At 48.7% G+C, this 22744-nt stretch overlaps 1 protein-coding gene across 1 annotated transcript in view; it reads right to left on the bottom strand.

Moving 5' to 3' along the window:
- The window catches only part of tcn2 (transcobalamin II), a 32416-nt gene that overhangs the window by 8440 nt on the left and 1232 nt on the right, over positions 1 to 22744 (bottom strand). Inside the window, exons 2-8 of the mRNA XM_052032046.1 lie at positions 20659 to 20742; positions 12151 to 12334; positions 9892 to 10037; positions 6337 to 6471; positions 3570 to 3766; positions 2247 to 2418; positions 141 to 330 (exon numbers count right to left, since the gene is read on the bottom strand). Of these exons, the coding sequence (XP_051888006.1) occupies positions 141 to 330; positions 2247 to 2418; positions 3570 to 3766; positions 6337 to 6471; positions 9892 to 10037; positions 12151 to 12334; positions 20659 to 20716 (1082 nt within the window). The 5' untranslated portion in view covers positions 20717 to 20742. The remainder of the gene's footprint in view (positions 1 to 140; positions 331 to 2246; positions 2419 to 3569; positions 3767 to 6336; positions 6472 to 9891; positions 10038 to 12150; positions 12335 to 20658; positions 20743 to 22744) is intronic.

Raw genomic sequence — 22744 nt, 5'->3', positions numbered from 1 at the left:
TTTCTCGCTTCATGAAGCAACAAAATATTCAACACTTTACCTGCACTTCTAAGAATGCAGAACTTGGGGAAGCATCCAACCTGCAGAGGAAAACATGCAACAAATAATAGGCAGTCACACACAAGAAACAAGATCCTTACTCAAAATTCGTATCGTTTCTTTTAGCTTCATGCAGGACTTCAAGGAGAGACATCCCATTGTGCAGTGGCACACTGGCCTCGTAAATAGTCGCCAAGTTCTCATCCATCACTCTGAGATAAACAAACTCAGACGGAGAGTTCGGCTCAGGTTCACCATTAGATGGTTCCGAATCCATCCACCTCAGACCACCTGTTAACAGAAGAGTAAAGTTACTCTGTTTGCCTTCTAGAAGTAGAACATGTTTTGTACAGAACCTTCGGGCTTGTAGATATTGGCAGCTCTGTTGAAGGGCAATCTGTGTTCCATGGTACCACAGAGGGAGCAGCGTGCTTGTTGGTTTTTGGAAGCAGAGAGTGGAAATAGACTGTTCTCAGGTTGGTGGACAGCAACTAGTGGGGCATCGCACCGATGGGTCTTGGGTCCCAGCTTTTCACAATCCATATCAACAATTTGACTAATGGGATGTAACGACATTATTGCCAAGATCACCGATGATTCCAAACCTAAGTGGGATTGAGAGTACAGTGGAAGATTTAAAGAGGCTTCAAGGGGCATATTCACAAGCTGAGTGAGTGGGTGGCAACACAGCAAATGGAATGCAATGTTAGCATGTATTCTGAGCGGACTAGAACATAAAAGCAAGGGTGTACTGCTGAGGCTTTATAAGGCATTGGTCAGAATGCATTTGGAATACAGTGAGCAATTTTGAGCCCCATATCTAATGAAAGATGTGCTGGCCCTGGAGAGGGTCCAGAAGAGGTGTGCAAGAATGATCCCAGGAATGAAAGGCTTAACATATTAGGAAGTGTTTTGATGTCCTCTGGACTTGTACTCGATGGAGTCAGAAGGATGAGGGCAGATCTCATTGAAACCTACTGGATACTGAAAGGTTCTGGATAGAGTGGACATTGGGAAGATGTTTCCATTAGGTGGGAGAGTCGAGGATCCAAGGGCACAGCCTCAGAATAAAGAGACGTCCCTTTAAAACTGAGATGAGGAGGAATTTCTTCAGCCAAAGGGTGGTGAATCTGTGAAGACCAAGTCATTGGGTGTATTTAAGGCAGAGATTAACAGGTTCTCGATTGGTAAGCGGGTTAAGGGTTTATGGGAGAAGCCGGGAGAATGGGGTTGAAAAAAAAATCAGCCTTGATTGAATGGCAGAGCAGACTCGATGGACCAAATTGCCTAATTCTGCTCCTATACATATCTTGTGGTCTTCTGGAATATAATGTGGAGAGATGTGAGGACATCGAGTTTGGTGCACAAAACTGAGATGTTGAGTATTTGTTAAATGGAGGGAGGTTATGTAGTGCTGGTGTTCAAAGAGACCCAGGTGTGTTTGAACACAAGTAACTCAAGGCCAACATGCAGGTGCATGACATGATTAAGAGGACAAATGAGAGGGGTATGTTAGCCTTTACTACAGGAGATTCAAGAGCAAGGAAGTCTTATTGCAGTTGTACAGAGCCATGGTAAAACCTGGACTATTGTCCAGTTTTGGTCTCCTTACCTACAAAAAGACACACAGAAGGATTGCTGTGAAGATTCACTGGACTGGTTACAAGGGTGGCAGGTTTACTGTATGGAGAGAGACCAAGTAGACAAGGGCTATATCCTATGGAGTTTAGGAGAATGAGGGAGATCTCATCAAGACATACAAAATTCCTAAAAGGCTCAACAGGCTAGATGAAGGGAGGATGTTTTCTTTGATTGAGGACTCTGGGGATGCGGGACACAGAATAAGGGTAGGCCGGATAGAATTGAGACATGGAGCAATTTCTTCACTCAGAGGGTGAATGTTTGAAATTCTCTACTCCGGAGAACTGTGGAGGCTCAGACATCTTCATCCAAAGCAGAGATCTCTGGACATGAAGGGAGCCATGGGAATATGGGGATAGTGCTGGAAAGAGGGCACTGAGTAGAAGATCAGCCACGATTGCACTGAATGGCAGATCGCTGAACCCTGCTCTTATTTCTACGTTCTTAACATGTTTTCCACACTTGGAGGTTTTCTTGGTGATCTGCTGACCTCACCCATTAGCTAGGCAACCAAGTGGCTCACATTCTTCCTCATCATCTTAGCAATGGGGAATCCTGATTCTTACCAGTCTCATTATGGCAGTCCATTTGGCCGATACCCAGGTAGGTTTTCTGGTACAGAACGGGCAGCAGCTGAGACAGTGCCATTGGATTTTGAAAGGCTTTTCGTTTGGCCTCATTCAGTAGATAACTTCTTCCTTTTAACCATCGTTCCTTGTCTCCTGTGGCTAAGAGAGCCTGGTAATAACAGATCGTTAACGCTCAGTGAAAACATAACATGCATAATGTGCAGGCAGAGAATATAAAATGGTTTGTAACTCCGAGACAGGCACCAGGAATCGTGAGATGTAATAGCTGCACAGGAGAGCAATATAGTTGGGTGCTTAATGGTCAGCATGGACTCGATAGGCTGAAGGGCCTGTTTCTACACTGTGGGGAATAACGAACACAAACCTGAGAACAGCATTGGAGGATTTTAGAAGATTCAGCATTTTCCTTGTACGGTCAAGCATCATCCCTGTGAACAAGGGATTGCTTGCCACGGGCTGAAATACAACCCTCTCCTCAGAGCGTCAGGCACAGTGCTGCCCAGACGTAAAACCACCTCTTACCCTGGGCTGATCAATTGGCCACGCGAGCCCACACATACCACATCTCCCCGGAGCCCCCGAGTCCCTGTAGCTAACACCTTGGTGCTGCTGTGACTGTGAGCAATCCATGAGATAAACAATGGCAGGAATTTTAGTCTTAAAGGATCGTTTTCAAAACTACTTGAACGATTTGGTAGCTAGTTTTAAAAATGTGAAACGTGAAAACAGGCTGCTTGACTGGCAGTCAAAAATCATCCAATCAGGTAATGAAGGGGCAATTGGGTTGGGAAGGCAGGGCGCGAGGATCCAGATGTTAGTCAACCAATGGTTGGGTATGCTGTGAAACCTCCAGCAATACGTCTAACCTTATCCATGACCTCAGGCTATGATCAATTGATCATGTTTGTTAAAAGTGGAATCAAATGATAAACGAAAGGTCAAAATCTCCCCACATCTACCCCATCAAGCCCTTTACGCATTGTGCATGTTTCAACGAGGGCACCCCTCATTCCTCTGAAGGACCAAGGATGCACCCTTGGGTGGGATCGCAGAAAGAGGAGTCTTCAGCTGAGAACCTGCGGTTTGGTGAAACAAGTGTGAGGGCAATCCCAGGAGAGGTATCGCAGAGAGAGACGCTGATGGTCAAAAAGGAGAAGGGAGCTTATCACAGAAGGTAGTCACAGACAGGAAGGCCAGTGTAAAGGCCACAGATTCTCCACTAATATCTTATAGCCACTAGATGTGTGACCTCTGATCTATTGTATGTCACAAACAGGAAGCCAAAAATCATTCAGGTACCTGCAGAGCCAGTGGTGTGCTGTAAATGTTCCTAATTTCCCCACTGCTTTTCTGCTGTTTCCGTATCTTTTCCATTAGCTTGTTCACTGCATTCTGTGCCTTCAGCCTCCTATCGTGGCTGTACATCCATTTATTACTGCTGGGCACTTTAGAGTCCTGCACACACTTCAGTGCCAACACCACCATGGCTGATGTGTCTACCATTGAAACAGACACTCACATTAACCATCAGCAATCATTACCTGGACATTGTCAGTGATTTCACTTAAGAGGCAAGAGCTGGCATCAGACTGCACTCATCGTAACATTTGGCCCCTCGAACCCGGTCTGACATCCAGTAACGTCATGGCTGACCCAATCTTGGCCTCACCACCACTTTCCTGCTCTCTCCCCATGGATTTAGAGAGCTTGTCTTATGAGGAGAGGTTGAGCAAGTTAGGGCTTTTCTCTTTGGAGTGACAGAGGATGAGAGGAGACTTGACAGAGGTGTATAGGATTATGAGATGCATAGACAGAGTGGACAGCCAGCACCTTTTCCCCTGTGTGGCAATGGCCAATACTAGCGGTCACCCATTTAAGGTGCGTGGAGGAAAGTTCAGGGGAAATGTCAGAGGTAGTTTTATTTTTTACAAAGAGTGGTGGGTGCCTGGAACGCACTGCCGGGGGTGGTGGTAGAGGCTGATACGATGGGGTCATTTAAGAGACTTAGATAGGCACATGGATGTAAGAAAAGTAGAGGGTTATGGGAGGGGAAGGAGAGAGGGGGATAGGTTGAATGGGGATAAGGTTTCTATAGGTCAGCACAACATCATGTGCTGAAGGGCCCCTACTGTGCTGTATTGTTCTATGTTCATACCCCTCAACTGCCTTGTAGTTTAAGTGTCTATCGGTCCACACCTTGAATATATTCCATGGCTCCACCTCCACGGCTCTCTGGGATAGAGAATTCCAAAGAGTCACAACCCTCGGAGAGAAGAAATTCCTCCTCATCTCTCTCCTGAACTGTTCCCCGCAGTAGGTGAAATACCCTCAACATCCATCTGTCAGTCCCTCTCACAATCTTATGTTTCAATCAGATCACCTCTCATTCTTCTAAACGCCAATGAGTACGGGCCCAACCTCTCTTCAGATGTCAACCCCTTCACCCCTGGAATCAACCAAGTGAACATTTTCAGCACTGCCTCCAATGAAAGTGTATTGTTCTTTTAATATGGAGACCAAATCTATACACAGCGCTCCCGGTGCCCTGTAAAATTGCATCAAAACTTCCCCACTATTACAGGCAACGCCCACGTTACAGCAGTCCAGGGAACAGAGATTTGCCCTTATGGAATTCACAACTCACTCCCAAAAAATCTGAGATACGGAATAAAAATCTGCTCTCGTGGAATTTACATCAATGTTTCTTTTTAGTTCGCATTTCTTCGCACGTGCATGGATGGCTTCGTGTTACGGAAAATCACAATGCAGGCGGTTTTCTGGGAGCTCAAACCCCCCCGTGACGCAAGGGCTGCCTGTATACCGCATTCTCCTTGCATTCAAGGCCAACATTCCGTCAGCCTTCCTAAGTACTCGATGTACCTGCATGCTAACTTTTTGTGTTTCGTGTACAAGGACCCCAACATCCCTTTGTACTGCAACATTACGTAGCCACACTTTATTTAAATAATAATTTGCCCTTTCATTCGTCCTCCCGAGGTAGATAACTTCATGATTTCCCACATCATCGTCCATCTGCCATCTTGTTACCTCTCTCTCTCTGCCTAACTTCATTCCTTTGTTGCCCATGTACCTTTGGCTAACGAGGGCGCTGAATCAACCCTGCTTACTGCTGGAACCCAGGAGACAGCCATCACTGATTCTAATATCCTTCTGCCGCTTACATCGACTGAAACTGCTCGACAGTAAACAGAAGTATTGCATGTGATTATAAAAGTAAATGCAAGGATTTCTTCAGCAGTGCCGCTCTTGCCAAGGCAATAGTCTCCAATACTTCACTGAGATGGCTGCCCAAGAGTGAGGCAGACAGTCACCATCAGTACTGTCGGTGTGGCTGTGCCTGGGACATGCTACACTGAGATCCCAGCTGCCTGCTCAAGTTGATACAAAAGATTTCATGGCTGATTTTGAATTCCTTCTGGTGCTCTGATGAATATTTGCTCTTCAACCAATATCACTTAAAACAAGATGCCCAAGTAATGACTTCAGAGACCCTCCTCTCTGCAAACTGGCTGTCATGCTTTCTAGATTATAAACTAGTGTGGGTGTGTGGTGGGAGGGTCCTGGGAGAGTTGGTGGGGACGTGAGAGAGGATAGGTTAATTGTAGAGGATCACTGGGATAGTCCTGGGGGCTGACATGGAGTCAACAGGCCAAATGGCCTATGCCGTAAGGAAACACAGCAGTGTCTAAGGTTCAAATGAATCTCATTGGCTGTAGAGTTCAACGGCACATCCAGAGGTCAGTAAAATTGTGCGAGTGGAAGTCTTTCTCTTTCTACTTGATACGAGATGCCACTGAACCCATTGTCTCCCAAAATCTCCCACATGTGAATGCCCCACCCCTGGCCCTGGAGCACAACGTCCAGTTGCACCGTCTCATCCACGATCAGCAAGCTCAGCAAGAAGCAGGGCCCAAGCTATGACTGCCTGTACTATCAGATTCGGTCTTTGATGCACTGAATTTTTGAAGGGTTTGATACTGGAACATATTTCGTAATTAATTACCATGCTGTCAGAGATATCACATTAGAGAAGGAAACCGCTCACCGATTGAGTGGTGGAAGTGGTGGTCATGTGACACCAACCCAGACAGGACACTGTGATCCATCCGTATGTTACTCAGGCAGACAGCCAACACACCCAGACCGTACTGGTAGTGGTTGGTCAAAGGCACGTGGTGATCTGCAATTCCAAGGTGAAACAGGGGTTAGTGAAGCAGCAACAGTGACTGATGTGAGAGACCTCGGGACTCAGCCCACACCCAGAACCTGCACCTTACAAGAGTTCCTTTCTTGATCAAACCTACAACGAAATATAAATGCAGTCACGTTCAATTGAGGCTGTCCTTATTGTAATCTTTGAACTGCAAAACTCAGTTTGCAGTTTAGAGAATGCTGTATTCTAGCATTTATACAGAGTACACACTCTGACAACAATCACCAATGCCCAACACCCCATGATACTCAAACAATCCTACAATCTGCTCTAGTTCTAAGCCCGCACCACAAGGACTATGCTGTGGACAGGCCTCGACAGTGCTGATGAACCCACATTTGTTATGGATGCCGGGGAATTGCTGTGCCTCCTGATCTCTCCACCTCCATCTGTTCCTTAGCTCAGAGGCTTTTTGCTGGATTCTGCCGGGCAAATGTGAGGTGTTGCACTTTGAGATGTCAAATGTAAGGGGGAAGTACAGTTAATGGCAGGACCCTCAACAACAATGATGTACAGAGGGATCTTGCAGTCCAAGTCCATTGCTCCCTGAAAGTGGCAACATAAGTAGATAGAGCGGTGAACAAGGTGTATGGCATGCTGACCTTCATCGCGTTGAGTATAAGATTTGGGAAGTCACATGCAGTTGTATAAAACTTTTGTTAGGCTGCACTTGGAGCATTGCATGCAGTTCTGGTTGCCCCATTACAGGAAGGATGTGAAGGCTTTGGAGAGGGAGCAGAAAAGGTTTATCAAGATGCTGCCTGCTTCTCATAATTTTGTAAAAAGTTTATAAAATTATGAGAAGCAGAGATAGAGTAGACAGACAGAATCTTTTTCCCCAGTGTAGAAATGTCAAATACTAGAATGTGTAGCTTTAAGATGATAGGGGTAATGTTTAAAGGGGATGTGCAGGGCAAGTTTTATTTTACAGAGAGTGGTAGGTGCCTGGAACGTGCTGCCAGGGGTGATAGTGGAAGCAGATACAACAGTGCTGTTTAAGAGGCTTTTAGATAGGCATGTGAATATGCAGGGTATGGAGGGACATGGATCATGTACAGGCAAGGGACAATTAGTCTAATTTGGCATCATGCTTGGCACAGACATCGTGGGCTGAAGGGCCTGTTCCTGTACCGTACTGTTCTATGTGTTTTACTGTGAATTTAATTTTTTTCTTAAATTTTTTTACATTTTATTTACAGCATGGTAACAGGCTCTTCTGGCCCAACAAGTCCGCGCTGCCCATTTTAAACCCCAAATTAACCTACCCGTACATTTTTAGAATGTGGGAGGAAACTGGAGCACCCGGCGGAAACCCACGCAGACACGGGAAAACGTACAAACTCCTTACAGACAGCGACGGGAATTGAACCCCGATCTCTGGCGCTGTAATAGCGTCGCGCTACTGCTACGCTACCGTGTCGCCTTCAGGTGCCTGCAGAGCTATTTCTTTTCCCATGAGGAATGGTGCAGCTTCCAATCCGGAATGCCTGACGCTTGCAGTTCATTAACTCTTCAATCTCCTGGTCATTCCCATCTTCTTCTTTTTGGAGGAGCCAAGAGTCTCTTCACAGGCACCAATACGGCAGACTGCTGCGAACCCACACGTTGTAGACATTTTGCAGCTCCTGTGGCCTGGGAGTTGATTGGTTATCTGGGAGAAGAACGATGTCTGTGGCAGATTGAGAGGTTCGATACTGATCTTCTTGTGGCCGCAGTCGTGTTGACACTGATCATTTGGGGCCATGTTGATGGAGATAGAGGAGCAGATCAGGTGGTGGTCAATCTGCAGCCATTGATACCCATCCTGGTATGGGTGATGCAGGCAGCATTGCAGTCCCTTGCTTGGATGATGCTATAATCTATCATGTGATTGTTCTTGAATGGGTGTTGCCATGACATCATATACTTGTCTCTGTGACAAAACAGAGTGTTGGTCATGACAAGTCTGTGCTCCAAGGGTTAAAAGCCCGTGGGTTGAAATCCTGTGGACAGTCAGCCTAAGCTGACACACCAGCACAGCACCTAGGGAGTGCAGCATTGTTGATTGCCATCTGCCATCTTAGGTGTACATTAAGATCTAACGGCAATATTTGAACAGAGGCAGAGAAGTTTACTCAATATCTATCCTGCAACTTGTAGTAAAACAAGTGATGAATTTAATTATCAGTACCATTGTTGGTTGTCAAACCTTTACAGCTTCCTTCATGACAACAATAACTAGTTCTGAGGTGTTTCATTGCTTATAAAACACCTTGAGGTGTGATAAATGCCACAAAGCAAATGCAAGTCCTTCCCTTTTCTGTCTTGCTTTGTGCTGCACATTGTCTGTGTGATACTTCCATGTATCATGTGCCTGGAATTTGAACAAGAATTATTTCCCAGGCAAGATTCACCGTCCTCAATGGTACATTTACCAGTCAGTGAGACTGTCCGAAAATCACCACATTGTGAAAGGTTTGTACTGCATCCTCCTCACCACCAGATGGCAGGAACAGCGGTACAGAGAACAACATTACTCCCGGCAACACAATAGCTAAACTCCGATAATCCGCTATCCAACTATCTGGAAATCCTAATAGTTTGACAGGTGATGTTTGTTGCGTTCCCCTTCTGCTCCCTTGAAATAAACCTCGTTCTGTTTCCCACCCTCCTTTTACACTTACCAGGTTCACTGGAAAATTTATTATGCCACTGTGTAACATTTAAAGGAAACATGAATTAAGTATATGTTGGAGCATTAATAGAATAACATCCGGGAAATCTATTAGTTCAGCACCCAAAGTCCTGAGCATGCCTGATTAACAGAGTTTTATGGTATTATGGGCAACATGTACACAGCGACACACACACACATATGCACAGATGCACACACATGCACAGAGACGTTCACACACACACACACATACATGGACATCAAAAATACACAAAAACGCAGGTGGAAATCCATGTTAACTGGGAGGGGTGACAAAACACAAATATTAAAGAAATATTTATTCCAATATAGATTACAATTTACTACCTGCTTATTCCAGATGCATTTTTTATCAGTTTTATCATAGAACATGGACGTCATGGGCAGGAACTGCATTTGTTGTCCTTGCCTCAATGACCCAGACTGAGCAGCCATTTCAGAGGACAATTAAACATACTGCTATGGAATTGGAGCCACAAATAACTCAGACCTATTCCCCTCTCTGCAAGGACATTAGGTTACATTGTAATGCTACTGTATGAACTGTTATTCCAGATTTAATTCAATTAACAGGAATTTTAGATTTCTACTTTGGGATTTGAAGTCCTGACTTCAGAGAGTCAGTCCAAGCTGAGAATTGCAGACCACTGTGTAAACATAGCCCAAAACAGAAGAGGAGAGTTGAGAGTACGTACGCATTGTGTGGTTTCTCTCAGCACCAAGCTTGTTCTTCAGATAGAGCAGCGCTGACCGCTGTTCATGCAGGTCCTGGCAGGAAGCACGCAGTGCCAATAGGTACAGGGCTACAAGGCCTGTGGAGGGCTCAGAGCCCGGCTGTGACCTGGGAGAGCCAAGGGAGAGAATCATGAAAGTTGGGCAAGCTTTCATGGTTGATAATACCGCGTGAAAAGCCATTTTGTCTTTGAGAGTAACATCAACCAGCCCCGCGTGTAACCCGCCCAGGCATCAGAGAAGAGTGGTTGAGTTGCTAGGCGAGTAATCCTTAGCCCCAGACTACTAATCCAGAGAGCTGTCTTCACACCTCACTGCAACAGTTTGAGAACACACAATCCAATAGCAGAACCGCCCCCCAGATGGTTCACTAATCTCCTCTTGGGGAAGAAACCTGCTGTCCTTTCCTGGAGAGGCTTCATGTGGCTCCAGTCCCCACTCTAACACTAGTGACAACCACTTTCTGATATGGCCTGTTGTTCCCACGCCTTTCTCCATCTGCACAGATTACTCCAATCAGTGGCCTTGAAAGTTCAGCATCTCTTCTTGCCCTGATTTGCAAAGTCAAGTCCAATGCCTCGACTGTGCCGTCAACCAGGAAGCTACAGAGGACACAAACATACACCGACCCTCCCGTCTCGTGTCAGTAACAACTGGCTATAGACTGCCCCCTTCTTGGAGCCAGCAGAGGGTGAAAGGTCTACCTCAGAGCCAATTACAATCCAGCAAGGATTCCCAATGGGTTCCAGTGCTGCCTGTTAGACTACAGGTTGTGATTTTGAAATGAGTTATTGTGTCTCTTCTTTCTGATATAGTAATTAATTGAAAGTGATTGATTTTCCACAGCATTAAACACAGCAAGTGAAGTTGAAAAGTAAGGTCAAGCACTATTAGAGAAAAGTGGGAGAACAAGGAGAGGGATGGAGAGTGGAGAGTTAGAATGGTAGATGGGTGGGAGGGGGAAGGGAGGAAAAAAGAGAGACTGAGCGAAAGGGATAGAGAAGATGTTTGCCCGTGGTGTCCAAAACCAGAGGCATAAACGTAACTGGAAATCAGTAAACTGCAGAAGTGTGGAATCCGAATTAAAAACAGAAAATGTTTGAAACACTCAGATCAGACAGCGTCTGTGGACATAGAAACAGCGTTAATGTTTCAGGTCAATCGCCTCCCATTAGAAACAAGAGTGAGAGTCAAGAATGAAAGTGAGAGTGGGCAAGAGGGAGACTGCATGCCGGGGGTTGAGGGTGAGCACTCTCAGAGTAACAGGCTGCTCTCTGCTCTGTCACAGAGGTACTCTGAAGGGGAGGTGAAGAGGTTCGGTGGGGGGGAAGGGGAGAGGGAACGAGCTGAGGGGCTCAGGATCCTGGCAGGTGAAGACCTGGCCGACAGCAGCACAGAAATTAGAATCAAAGCAGCTCAGGGGAAGTGTGGATATCGCAGCAGGTTGTATGGCCTGAGAGGTTCAGAGATAAGGAGGGCAAGAGGCCACGGAGAGGTCTGAAGAGGGACGAGCATTTTGAAAGTGGAGGTATCACAGAAACCAAAGTGGGTCAATAAGCACCAGGATGATGAATTATCTGATGATGTAAGTTACAAAGGGAGCTTTAGATCAGATAAGATTTCTTTATTAGTCACATGTACATCAAAACACACAATGAAATACATCCTTTTGCGTAGTGTTCTGCGGGCAACCTGCAAGTGTCGCCATGCTTCCGGCGCCAACACAGCATGCCCACAACTTCCTAACCCGTATGCCTCTGGAATGTGGGAGGAAACTGGAGCACCCGGAGGAAACCCACGCCGACACGGGGAGAACATACAAACTCCTTACAGACAGCAGCCGGAATTGAACCTGGGTCTCTGGCGCTGTAAAGCGTTACGCTAACCGCTACACTACCATGCCTACCCTGTGCAAAGGTGAGCTCCAGTGTGCGAAGAATGGAATTTTGACCAGGAGAACTCTTGACTTGTTGGGCCTAGAAACTGTAATAGCATGGATAAGGATATCAGGATCATTTTCTAGTATCTGCACTAAACAGCCTTTAACCACACAATAAATTCAACATAATTCTGGGGCTGCACTGAATTATCTTGCTTAAATCCTTCAAACTTTCACCAGTCCTGCTTCCTTTGTGTGTGGAAGCACAAACTCAAAAGTAACAGGTGAAAGGGACCTGGCCTGGTGTTCCGGGGAGCGGCCAGGCCGGTATAGAGGACATTACCTGGACAGCTTCCTTTGGAGGTCAGTCTTCAGCCGACGAAGGTAACTCCGCTCGTTGTGGAGGCTGTGGCGCTCCGACAACCGCAACGCGACGTGGACGCTGGGATTGACTGGTAACGTCCCCGTGGATCGCAGGAGACGGGAATTCAAGGACATGATGGTCTTCTCATGATTGGCTTCCAGTTCTGACACAGACAGAGTGGGTACCACTTTACTGTTGATGATATTCTGACATTGCCCTCCCAACAGGGAGCACTAGTTGACAAGACAGCAAAATCCCCCCTCATTGTACACACACTCTCAGCATCAATGACATTGGAAGGAGTAGAGACACCCTAAATTTAAAAGTGGGGTGTGGGCTTTGGGATAATGGTGGTGGGTGGGATTCGGGTCTCCTGTAAAACAAATTCCTCCACAGATATTTCTAAGGTTTCAGCCGCAGCTAAGTGCTCGTCTACTTTAGGAGTGTCGCTGTTGCTATCTAAATGGACCAGCTCAGTCTCTATGAATCAGTGTACAGCAGCTATAGGATGTAATGTGAAGAGAATGCCATGGGAGAACACCAGACTAGTTGATTCAAGAGGTTATGGGCTTCAGTATTGGGTAAAACACCAGCCTGTAGTATCTGCAGAGAGCGGCCTTCACACCCGTGGCCAATTCTGGGCCTACACTGATCAATCCTGCTTCTAACATTTGTGTGCAGCTTTAAGAAGCATCGATTCACCCCATGCAAGCAAGTCAAATTTCTCCAATCAGCTATCCCATAGAATTATTGTGAAAGTAATCAGCTTAATACTTCAGGGAAGGAGTGGGCAGTCTTCCTCAAATTTCCTTATGGCACAGGAGGAGGCCATTCAGCCCAAAGGGTCAATGATGGCTTGCACAGCCATCCCATTCCCCCACTTATTTCCCTATAACCCATTGTCTTTCACATTAGCACCTGCCCCCCCTGACTCTTCCTCCATTCACCTACACTAAGAGGTAGTTTACAGCGCCCAATTCACCGACCAACCCGCACATCTTTGGGATGTGGGAGGAAACCAGAACACTCAGAAGAAACCCACATGGTCATAAGGAGGACATGCAAACTCCACAGAGGCAGCACCGGTCAGGATCGAACCCAGGTTGCCAGCGCTCCAAGGCAGCAGTACTACCAGCTGCACTGTCCACCACACAGCAGCACCATGCAGTCAAAAGAAAACCAATTAACAGCAACTTTGGGCTTTCCACCTTCGTGTGACAATCCCAAGTGAGGAAATGTTTTGGACTTGCTGACACTTCCCCATATGACTTCAGTTAATCCGACATGTAATCCTGAAAGAAGCAAGCACTTTCTACACACAAAAGGGTGGGAATCTGAACCTCACTCCTGACATACTGTGAAAGATTTGGTATTCACAAGACAGACAGCAATAGATTTTAGTCAGCTAAGGGCATTATGGAAAGGTAAGTGAAGTGATAAAGGCACAAACCAGCCAAGATTGAATTCAACAAGGCTCGAGGGAGAGCGTGATCTTCTCTTGTTTCTAGCTTCCTTCCTTTAACTGAGACACATTATCAGAGTCAGAGAGGGAGTGGTGCACAACTTCCTCAGCCACAGAATTGCACCCCTGATCTCAGCGCGGGGTAGGGAGGGAGAACACAACTGTGCTTGGGAAGAACCCCATGCCAAATCAAGAGTGGTGGTTCAGCAGGCGGAATGGGGCCCACAGGCACCTCGGAAACTTGCAGTAACTCTTGGTTGCAAACAGAAACGTAGAGGCCCTCCCGTCACTCTCTGCTGGCTTCAGGAGGCTGGACATCCAGGTCTGACAACCCTGCTGGTGACCACTCGGACAGATCACAGTGGTGGATGTGCGTCTTCAACTGGCATGCAGCTACCATAGAGGTGGGAGGCAGCAGGAAGGTGGGGCAGAGATGCGAGCACAAGAGGGCAAATGTGGCGACTCACCGTCTAGTCGGGCGAACCGGCTCGGCAGTCGGGTCGCGCGGCGTCGGAGCGACGAGGCCCAAGATGGCGGCGGGCCTCGTCTTTCCGAGCGACGGGAAGAACGCCGCGCAGACCTTCCAGCGGCTGATGGACGCGGTAGGCCGAGGCCTGGACTTCGTGTTCATTTACTTGGACGACATACTGATCGCCAGCCGTAACCGCCAGGAACACCTTTCCCACCTCCGCCAGCTGTATTCCCGCCTCCGCGATTTCGGCCTCACGATTAACCCGTCCAAGTGCCAATTCGGACTTGACTCTATCGATTTCCTCGGCCACAAAATCACCAGCGACGGGGCAACACCCCTACCCGCCAAGGTGGATGCTATCCGCCATTTTGCCCGCCCCGACACAGTCAAAGGCCTACAGGAATTCCTTTTACCATCATTTCATCCCTGCAGCAGCCCGTATCATGCGCCCTCTGTTCTCGCTGCTGGCTGGTAAGGGCAAGGACATCACCTGGACTGACGAGGCTGCGGCTGCTTTCGTTAAGGCCAAAGACGCCCTGGCAGACGCCACGATGCTGGTACACCCTAGGACTGACGTCCCGACTGCCCTCACGGTAGACGCGTCCAACACCGCGGTGGGTGGGGTACTGGAACAGCTACTCGAAGGCCGCTGGCAACCCTTGGCGTTTTTCAGCAAACACCTTAGACCGCCCGAACTGAAGTACAGCGCTTTTGATCGGGAACTTCTAGCGCTGTATCTGGCGGTCCGGCATTTCCGATACTTTCTAGAAGGCAGGCCTTTCACCGCTTTCACCGATCATAAGCCTCTGTCCTTTGCCTTCTCCAAAGTCTCCGATCCCTGGTCAGCTCGTCAGCAGAGACATTTATCCTACATTTCCGAGTTCACAACTGACATCCAACATGTCTCCGGAAAGGATAATGTCGTTGCTGATGCACTTTCCAGACCAACCATCCACAACCTATCCTTGGGTGTCGACTACACGGCCCTGGCTGACGCACAGCAAGCCAACGACGAACTGCCCAGCTACAGAACCGCAGTCTCGGGTCTGCAGCTCCGAGATTTCTTGGTTGGTCCAGGTCAGCGGACCCTACTTTGCGACGTTGCGACTGGTCAGCCCCGCCCTATTGTCCCTGCAGCCTGGCGGAGACGCATTTTTGACTCGGTACATGGGTTGGCGCACCCATCCATCAGATCTACTGTCCGACTGGTCGCCAGCAAGTTTGTCTGGCATGGCCTGCGCAAACAGGTCAGTGAGTGGGCCAGGACTTGTCTGCACTGCCAGACGTCAAAAATCCAGCGACACACCAAGGTCCCACCACAGCAGTTCGAGCCTACCCGTAGGAGGTTCGACCACATACACGTCGACCTCGTGGGCCCTCTGCCGGTTTCAAGAGGAGCCCGGTACCTCCTTACCATCGTGGACCGGTTCACGAGGTGGCCTGAGGCAACCCCCCTGACTGACATCACAACTGATTCCTGCGCCCGAGCGCTGCTCACGACTTGGGTCTCACGTTTTGGCGTTCCGGCCCACATCACTTCCGACAGAGGCACCCAATTCACTTCCAGTCTCTGGGCTGCATTAGCGAACCTGCTAGGGACGCAGCTGCACACCACCACGGCCTACCATCCTCAATCAAACGGGTTGGTGGAACGTTTTCACCGCCATCTAAAATCGGCCTTGATGGCCCGCCTGAAGGGTCCTAACTGGGTTGACGAGCTGCCTTGGGTCCTGCTCGGCATACGCACTGCCCCCAAAGACGACCTCCGCACTTCGTCGGCTGAGCTTGTATACGGGGCGCCACTAGTTGTCCCCGGGGATTTCATACCTGCCCTTCAGGACCAAGGGGAACAACCCCCAGCAGTTCTACAAAGACTGCGCGAGAAGCTCGGCGCCTTGGCCCCGATTCCCACCTCATGGCACGGTCAAGCCCCTTCCTGCCAGCCCAAGGAACTACGGGACTGTAAGTTTGTTTTCGTTCGCAGGGGCACGCCTCGGGCGCCATTGCAACGACCATATGAGGGACCGTTCCGAGTCATACGGAATAACGGATCCACTTTTATTTTGGACATTGGTGGCAGGGAACAGGTTTTCACGGCGGACCGCCTCAAACCGGCCCATTTGGATCTGCAACAGCCTGTCGAGGTTGCCACACCACGACGCAGAGGCCGCCCCCCTAAGCGGCAGCTGGCACAGCCCACGGACCTTGGGGACTGTCTCGCCGGTTCTGGGGGGGGTTGTGTGGCGACTCACCGTCTAGTCGGGCGAACCGGCTCGGCAGTCGGGTCGCGCGGCGTCGGAGCGACAAGGCCCAAGATGGCGGCGGGCCTCGTCTTTCCGAGCGACGGGGAGAACCCGCGCGCGGGTAAGTCCTGATGACATAGGACTTACGTCATTGCCGGTTTTTTGGGCGGGAGTTTCTCTCCCTTAAAGGGCCCGCACAAGGCGGGAAAATAAACCAGTTCTGTTTGGCAATCCTCCGAGTCGAGTCTTGTTTTATTCCGCGGTAGCAACCGCTACACAAAGAAAATAAACCTGCTTTGTGTAGGAACAACCTTTCAGCCCCTGAAGCCTACCTTGCTGTTCGAGACGATCATGGCTGACCTCCACCTTGGCTCCATTTCTCCTCCTCTGTTCCACACACAGTCACGGAGAGATAAGCAGGGAGATAGCAGCGTCGGTCCACCAACCACATCGACCACCAAACACCCATTTTACACTAATCCTAGTCTAATTTATTGTTAATTTATTCTCCCCACATTCCCATCAACTCCCCCCAGATTCTACCATTCACTTACACGCTTAGGGCAATTTACACTTCTTTGGTACATGAGAGAAAACGAAGCACCTGGAGGTAACCTACACGGATGTGGAGAACGTGCAGACTCCACACAGACAGCAGCCAGAGGTCAGGATTGAACCCGGGTCTTCAGAGCTGTGAGGCAGAGGCTCTATGAGCTGCAACCACTGTGCCATCCCCTTTTAATACCCTCACCTCACAAAAACCTAAATAACGCGCAGCATAATTTTATGATGCACAGCCACGGCAGCGGGTTGCTCCTCCCCCCCGGGACTGCAGACACACGAGGGGAGCCTGCAGGTCAAAGCCAAAGGTCCTTCGGTTGCCACAGCTGCCTCACAGCTCTGAAGAGCCGGGTTCAATCCCGACCTCGGGTGCTATCTGTGTGGAGTTTGCACGTTCTCCATATCAGTGTAGGTTTCCTCCAGGTGCCGGGGGAGGAAATGAAAGAGAGGGGGAGGCACTGAGCTGGACAGATGTGGTGGGTGGGGCCAGCGAGCCTGTGTGTGTGTGTGTGTGTGTGTGGAGATCACACGCTTATCTCCCCAGACACAAGCACAAGAGTTGGTGACTGCACACAGGCAGAGATGCTGAGGGAGGGGGTATCCAGGTGTACGGCCTCAGAACAACGAGCAGCTGGTTGATCACCAGGTCATCCATGACCTCATGCAGCCTTTTAACAGCGGCCTTTCAATTCTGCAAGCTTCAACTGTTTCACCCTCTCCAGAGAGTCACAGAGAGATGCAGCACAGAAACAGGCCCTTCAGCCCATCGCATCTGAACCATCCACCAACCACCCATATTTACGCTACTCCCAACTGAACTCATTTCATTTCTTCCACATTTCCTTCAACCACCCCACGCTCCCCAAATTCCTTCCCACCTGCACTCGGGATAACTTACAGTGGCCAACTAACCCACCAATCTGCACGCTTGTGGGGTGTCGGAGGAAGAAGGAGATCCACACGTTCACAGGGAGAACGTGCAAACTCCACGCAGACAACGCCCAAGGTCAGGATTGAACCCGGCTCACTGGTCCTGTGAAGCAAGAGCTTTACTTGCTGCGCCAACTGTTTCGGTCTCACTTTGACACAGAAAGGCCTCAGCCCAACCCTCCTACACACTGAAAGCTCTCTGCAGATTTCCAAGTGTCGGAAGACAGGGAAGGAAGGCACCTTGCCAGCGCTTCTCCACTTCAAGGGCACAGGAGATTTATTTATTGGTGATGTATTTCAATTCAACCACAATTAGAAGCAACATTTCTCCTGAAGCCCTTTTGGTTTATTTAAGTCACTGGCAGAAACCCAGATAAGCTCACTACTTTCCAGGGAGCCCATAGTGGTCACAATGCACAGGCACAGTAAGTAGCCAACAGTCCATCAGGGTTACCACACCTCACACTGCTTACACCATCACCAGTTCATTCCAGCAGAGTCCTCCACGCCAAACACTCACGCGTACATAACCCGTGTATGTTAAAAACAGACATCTGCTCTGTGTGGACCCTGGCTGACACAGTGAGTGCGGGCATCGGTGGCGGGGGGGGGGGCGGGGGGTGGTGACAGCACCTGCTCCGGGTGTCGACAGATGCCCGGATCCTGCAGCCTTTCTCCTCGTTTCCTGTCGGAAGGGACGGACACCGCTGTCTGCTCTCTCTCTGTTTGACTCTCCCTGGCCCAGAGATTTCTTTATGGTGAGAGGCTACACGCCAGAGAGGGAGGCAGTGTGTGCACCTGAGGGAGGGGAGGAGAGTAGGGGGCGGTGGGGGGGGGTTCCCGGGGAAGGGTAGGAGAGTAGAGGGGCCCCCGGGAGAAGGCAGGAGAGCAAGGGGGCTCTTGGGGAAGGGTGGGAGAGTAGGGGGACTCCCAGGAGAGGGCAGGGGGACTCACCAGGGAGGGAGTGGGAGCACACCTATATTCATGAGCGGGTGGACAAATGCACATAGAGTCAGAGTCAGAGTCATACAGCACAGAAACAGGCCCTTTGGCCCAACTGGTCCATGCTGACCAAGATTCCCATCCAAGTTAGTCCCATTTGCCTGCATTTGGCCCATATCCCTCTAAACCTTTCCTATCCATGTACCTGTCCAAATGTCTTTTAAATGTTGTTAATGTACCTGCCTCAACCGCTTCCTCTGGCAGCTCGTTCCATATACTGACCACCCTCTAAGTGAAAAAGTTGCCCCTCAGTTCCTATTAAATCTCTCTCCTCTCACCTTCAACCTATTCCCTCTAGTTCTTGATTCCCCAACCCTGGGAAAAACACTGTGCGCATTCACCCTTTCTATGTCCCTCACGATTTTATAGACCTCTACAAGATCAGCCCTCATTCTCCTACATTCCAATAAAAAAGTCCCAACCTGCTCAAGCTCTCTCCATAACTCAGTCCCTCGATGCAACATCCTCGTAAATCTCCTCTGCACTTTTACAAGCTTAATGGCACCTTTCCTGTAGAAGGGTGACCGACACGGAACATGATATTCCACATTAGTGAGAGGAGAGTGCCTGCACACTGAGGGAGGGGGAAAACTGCCAGCACGTGAACACATACTGAATATATCATCAGGTGGGCAGCGCTCCACAGTTGAATAGCCCATTGACTGTGACCAGTGAAATCAGTGAGATAACCAACCTGCAAAACAGCCTGGACACACACTGCATCACAATTCAATGCATCTTCAATGAAAGAAGGAAGAAACAAAACTCCTTTCTAAGCCGAGTGCCTCAGGAGGAGGGCAGACTCTGGGTTTCAGAAGCAAGAGGCAACGAGATTGAAAACACTTCCTCTAGCTGACAGAACTGTTTGAACGCTGAGGAGGGGGCGTGGGTTTGGAGGCTCCTCTGTGACAGCGCCATTGCCGGAGGAAGCATGGCTGCAGTTTGTTCAATAACACGTACAGAGAACAGACAATCTGCTGCTCAGTTTAAAAAGGTGCAAATCTCTGACTGGATTTAAATTGAAACATCACTGTTCAAGGTTTCAGTGGAAACCGCACCGACCCAGGTGAACTGTCCTCTGATAGAATGTAGCTCCTGCTCTGAACCTGTGTCAAAGTTCACCAACAATGGGACCTCACCCCTCTTCCACCCTGAACTCAATAACTGTGAAGTTCCCTTCCACTACCACTGCCATGGTACGGAGTAAAGCTAAACCTTGCTACATTACTTCAGCAATACACAAAAAGTGCTGGAGGAACTCAGCAGGTCAGGCAGCATCTATGGAGGGAAATAAACAGTCGATGTTTCAGGCCGAGACCCTTCATCAGGACTGGAAAGGAAGAGGGCAGAAGCCAGAATAAGAAGGTGGGGGGAGGGGGAGGAACACACACAGGTGGAGGATAGGTGTTCAGGTGGTTGGCGGGAGGGGGAAGGTAGGTGGGGGGGGGAGAAGATGTAACAAGCTGAGGGGTAACAGGTAGAAGAGGCAAAGGGCTGAGGAAGAAGGAATCCAGTAGGAGAGGGCAGTGGACCATGGGGAGGAGATGGGCAGGTCATCAAGGTGGGGGAAGGGAGCCACAGGAATAAGGGAAGACAAGTGGGGGGGTGGGGGGAGAGGAAAAGAAGGGGTGGGGTTACCAGAAGTTAGAGAAATTGATGTTGAGGCTACATTACTTCACATCTCTCCCGCCTCCCCCACCCCACCCCCCTCCAGCCCCCCACTGATGAAATTCGCATCAGTTCCACTGTGTGAAAGGCTGGCCAGGAACCTTACTCAAGGTTGAGGTTGAGAGACTGACGGTGACCATGAAACTTACCGACTGTGAGGAAGAGAATCCCCATGCAGGATGTCAGCAACAACATTTTGGGCTTCATGATGCTCTTCGGGAACGTAGCCTGCTCTGGGAAGAAGGAGAAAGTAATTATTTAAAGTAGGATATATTTCCCATTGATGAAATAGATATTGGGACAATCACAAAAAAAAAATCTGGTCCTAAACAAATTATTGGTGGCGCTGCTCATTTACCAGAATATTTCCCAACAGGATGTGACATCAATGTACGGATTAGAACTGATCAGACGCAGACACACACACAGACACACAATGTATGGATTAGAAGCAGGGGCAGACCACTGGCTCTGCCCTTCAGTAACATCACCGCTGATCTGATCACCATGTCAACTCTGCATTCCCACTTATTCCTGTCAACCTTTCACCCTCTTGCTTACCAAGAACATAAGAAACAGAAGCAGAAGGGCAGTCAGTCCCTTGAGCCAACTGCACCAGTCAGTAAGACCACAGCTGATCCAGTCTTGGTCTCAACGCCACTTTCCTGCTCTCTCTCCCTGTACCTCTCGACTCCTGTGTTCTTCAAATGTGTCTTTGCCGCAAATATATTCAATGACTTCACCTCAGAGCTTCCCACATGGTATTCCTTTTACCAGCACCTTAACCTATCCATCTTCCATTGGAGTCTCCTGGTGTCCTTTCCACAACCTATTTCCCCATCCATCTTTCCGTCATCAGCAAATTTACCAATTGGACCTTTGGTACCTTCATCCAAGACATACATGTAGATTGCAAGAGGTTAAGGCAGCTGTGGCACAGCACTCGTTACATTCTGCCAACCAGAAAAACATCTACACCCACTCCAGTTAGTCAGTCAATCATCTACCTATGTCAATCTGTAACCTCTAACACCGCGAGCTTTTATTTTCTGCAATAATCTTTGACGAGGCACCTTATCAAGTGCCTTCGTGAAATCTAAGTATATGACTTCCACTGAGTCCTCTTTCTCCACCTCTTCAAAGAACTGCAATAAATTGGTCACATGATTTCCCCTTCACAAAACCATGTTGGCTTTGCCCAATTACCTTGAACTCACCCAAGTACCCTACCACGTGGTCTTCAATAACATCCTTTCATATTTTCCCTACGACAGATGTTAAGCAAACTGGCCTGCAGTTTCCTACTTTCTCTTTTTTCCTCTTTTTCATTAAACAAAAAAGGAGTTTGCTATTTTCCAATCTCATAGAACCTTGCCAAGTTCGAGGGAATTTTGGAAAATTAAAATCAATGCATCAACTAACTCTTCAGCCACGACCGTTGGGACCTCAGGATGGAGTCCATCAGGACCAGGAAGCATCAGCTAGCAGCTCCAACGATTTCCTCGGTACCATAATCATAGAGTACAGCACAGAAACAGGCCCTTTGGCCCACCATGTCCATGCTAACCGTTTTGCCCGGCTACACATCCCATCTGCCTGCATTAGGTCCTTATCCTGCTGTGCCTTGCCTATTCAAGTGCCTGTCTAAATGTCTCCTGAACATAGTGACTGTATCTGACTCCACTTGTTCCTCTGGCAGCACACTCCAGGTATCAACCACTCTCTGTGTAAAAAATCTTTCTCCTCAAATCCCCTTTAAAACTCCTTTCTCCACCTTAAACCCATGCCCTCTTGTTTTACCCTACCATGGGAAAAAAGATTCTGACCATCTGTCCTGTCTACACCTCTCATAATTTTACACATCTCTGTCAGGTCACCCCTCAGCCTCCTCCACTCCATGAGAAAACAAGCCCAGCCAATCCAATCTCTCCCTGTAACTAAAGTCCTCCAATCCAGACAACATCCTGGTGAATCTCCTCTGCACTCTCTCCAGGCAACCATATTCTTCCTATGGTGTGGCAACCAGAACTGCACACAATACTCCAAGTGCAGTTTAACCAGTGTTTTGTACAGTTGCAACATAAACGTCCCAGCATTTATATTCTACACCCCAACTCATGAAGGCAAGCATGCCATATGCCTGCTTCACCACCCTATCTACCTGCATTCCCAATTTCAGGGTACAATGGACTTGAACTCCCTCTGTTCACCAACATTCCTTAGCATCCCACCATT

The sequence above is a fragment of the Pristis pectinata genome, chromosome 17 (assembly GCF_009764475.1).
Source record: "Pristis pectinata isolate sPriPec2 chromosome 17, sPriPec2.1.pri, whole genome shotgun sequence".
Lineage (NCBI taxonomy): Eukaryota > Metazoa > Chordata > Chondrichthyes > Rhinopristiformes > Pristidae > Pristis > Pristis pectinata.
Note: the sequence above shows the minus strand (reverse complement) of the source record. Positions and strands in the feature narration are given on the sequence as shown.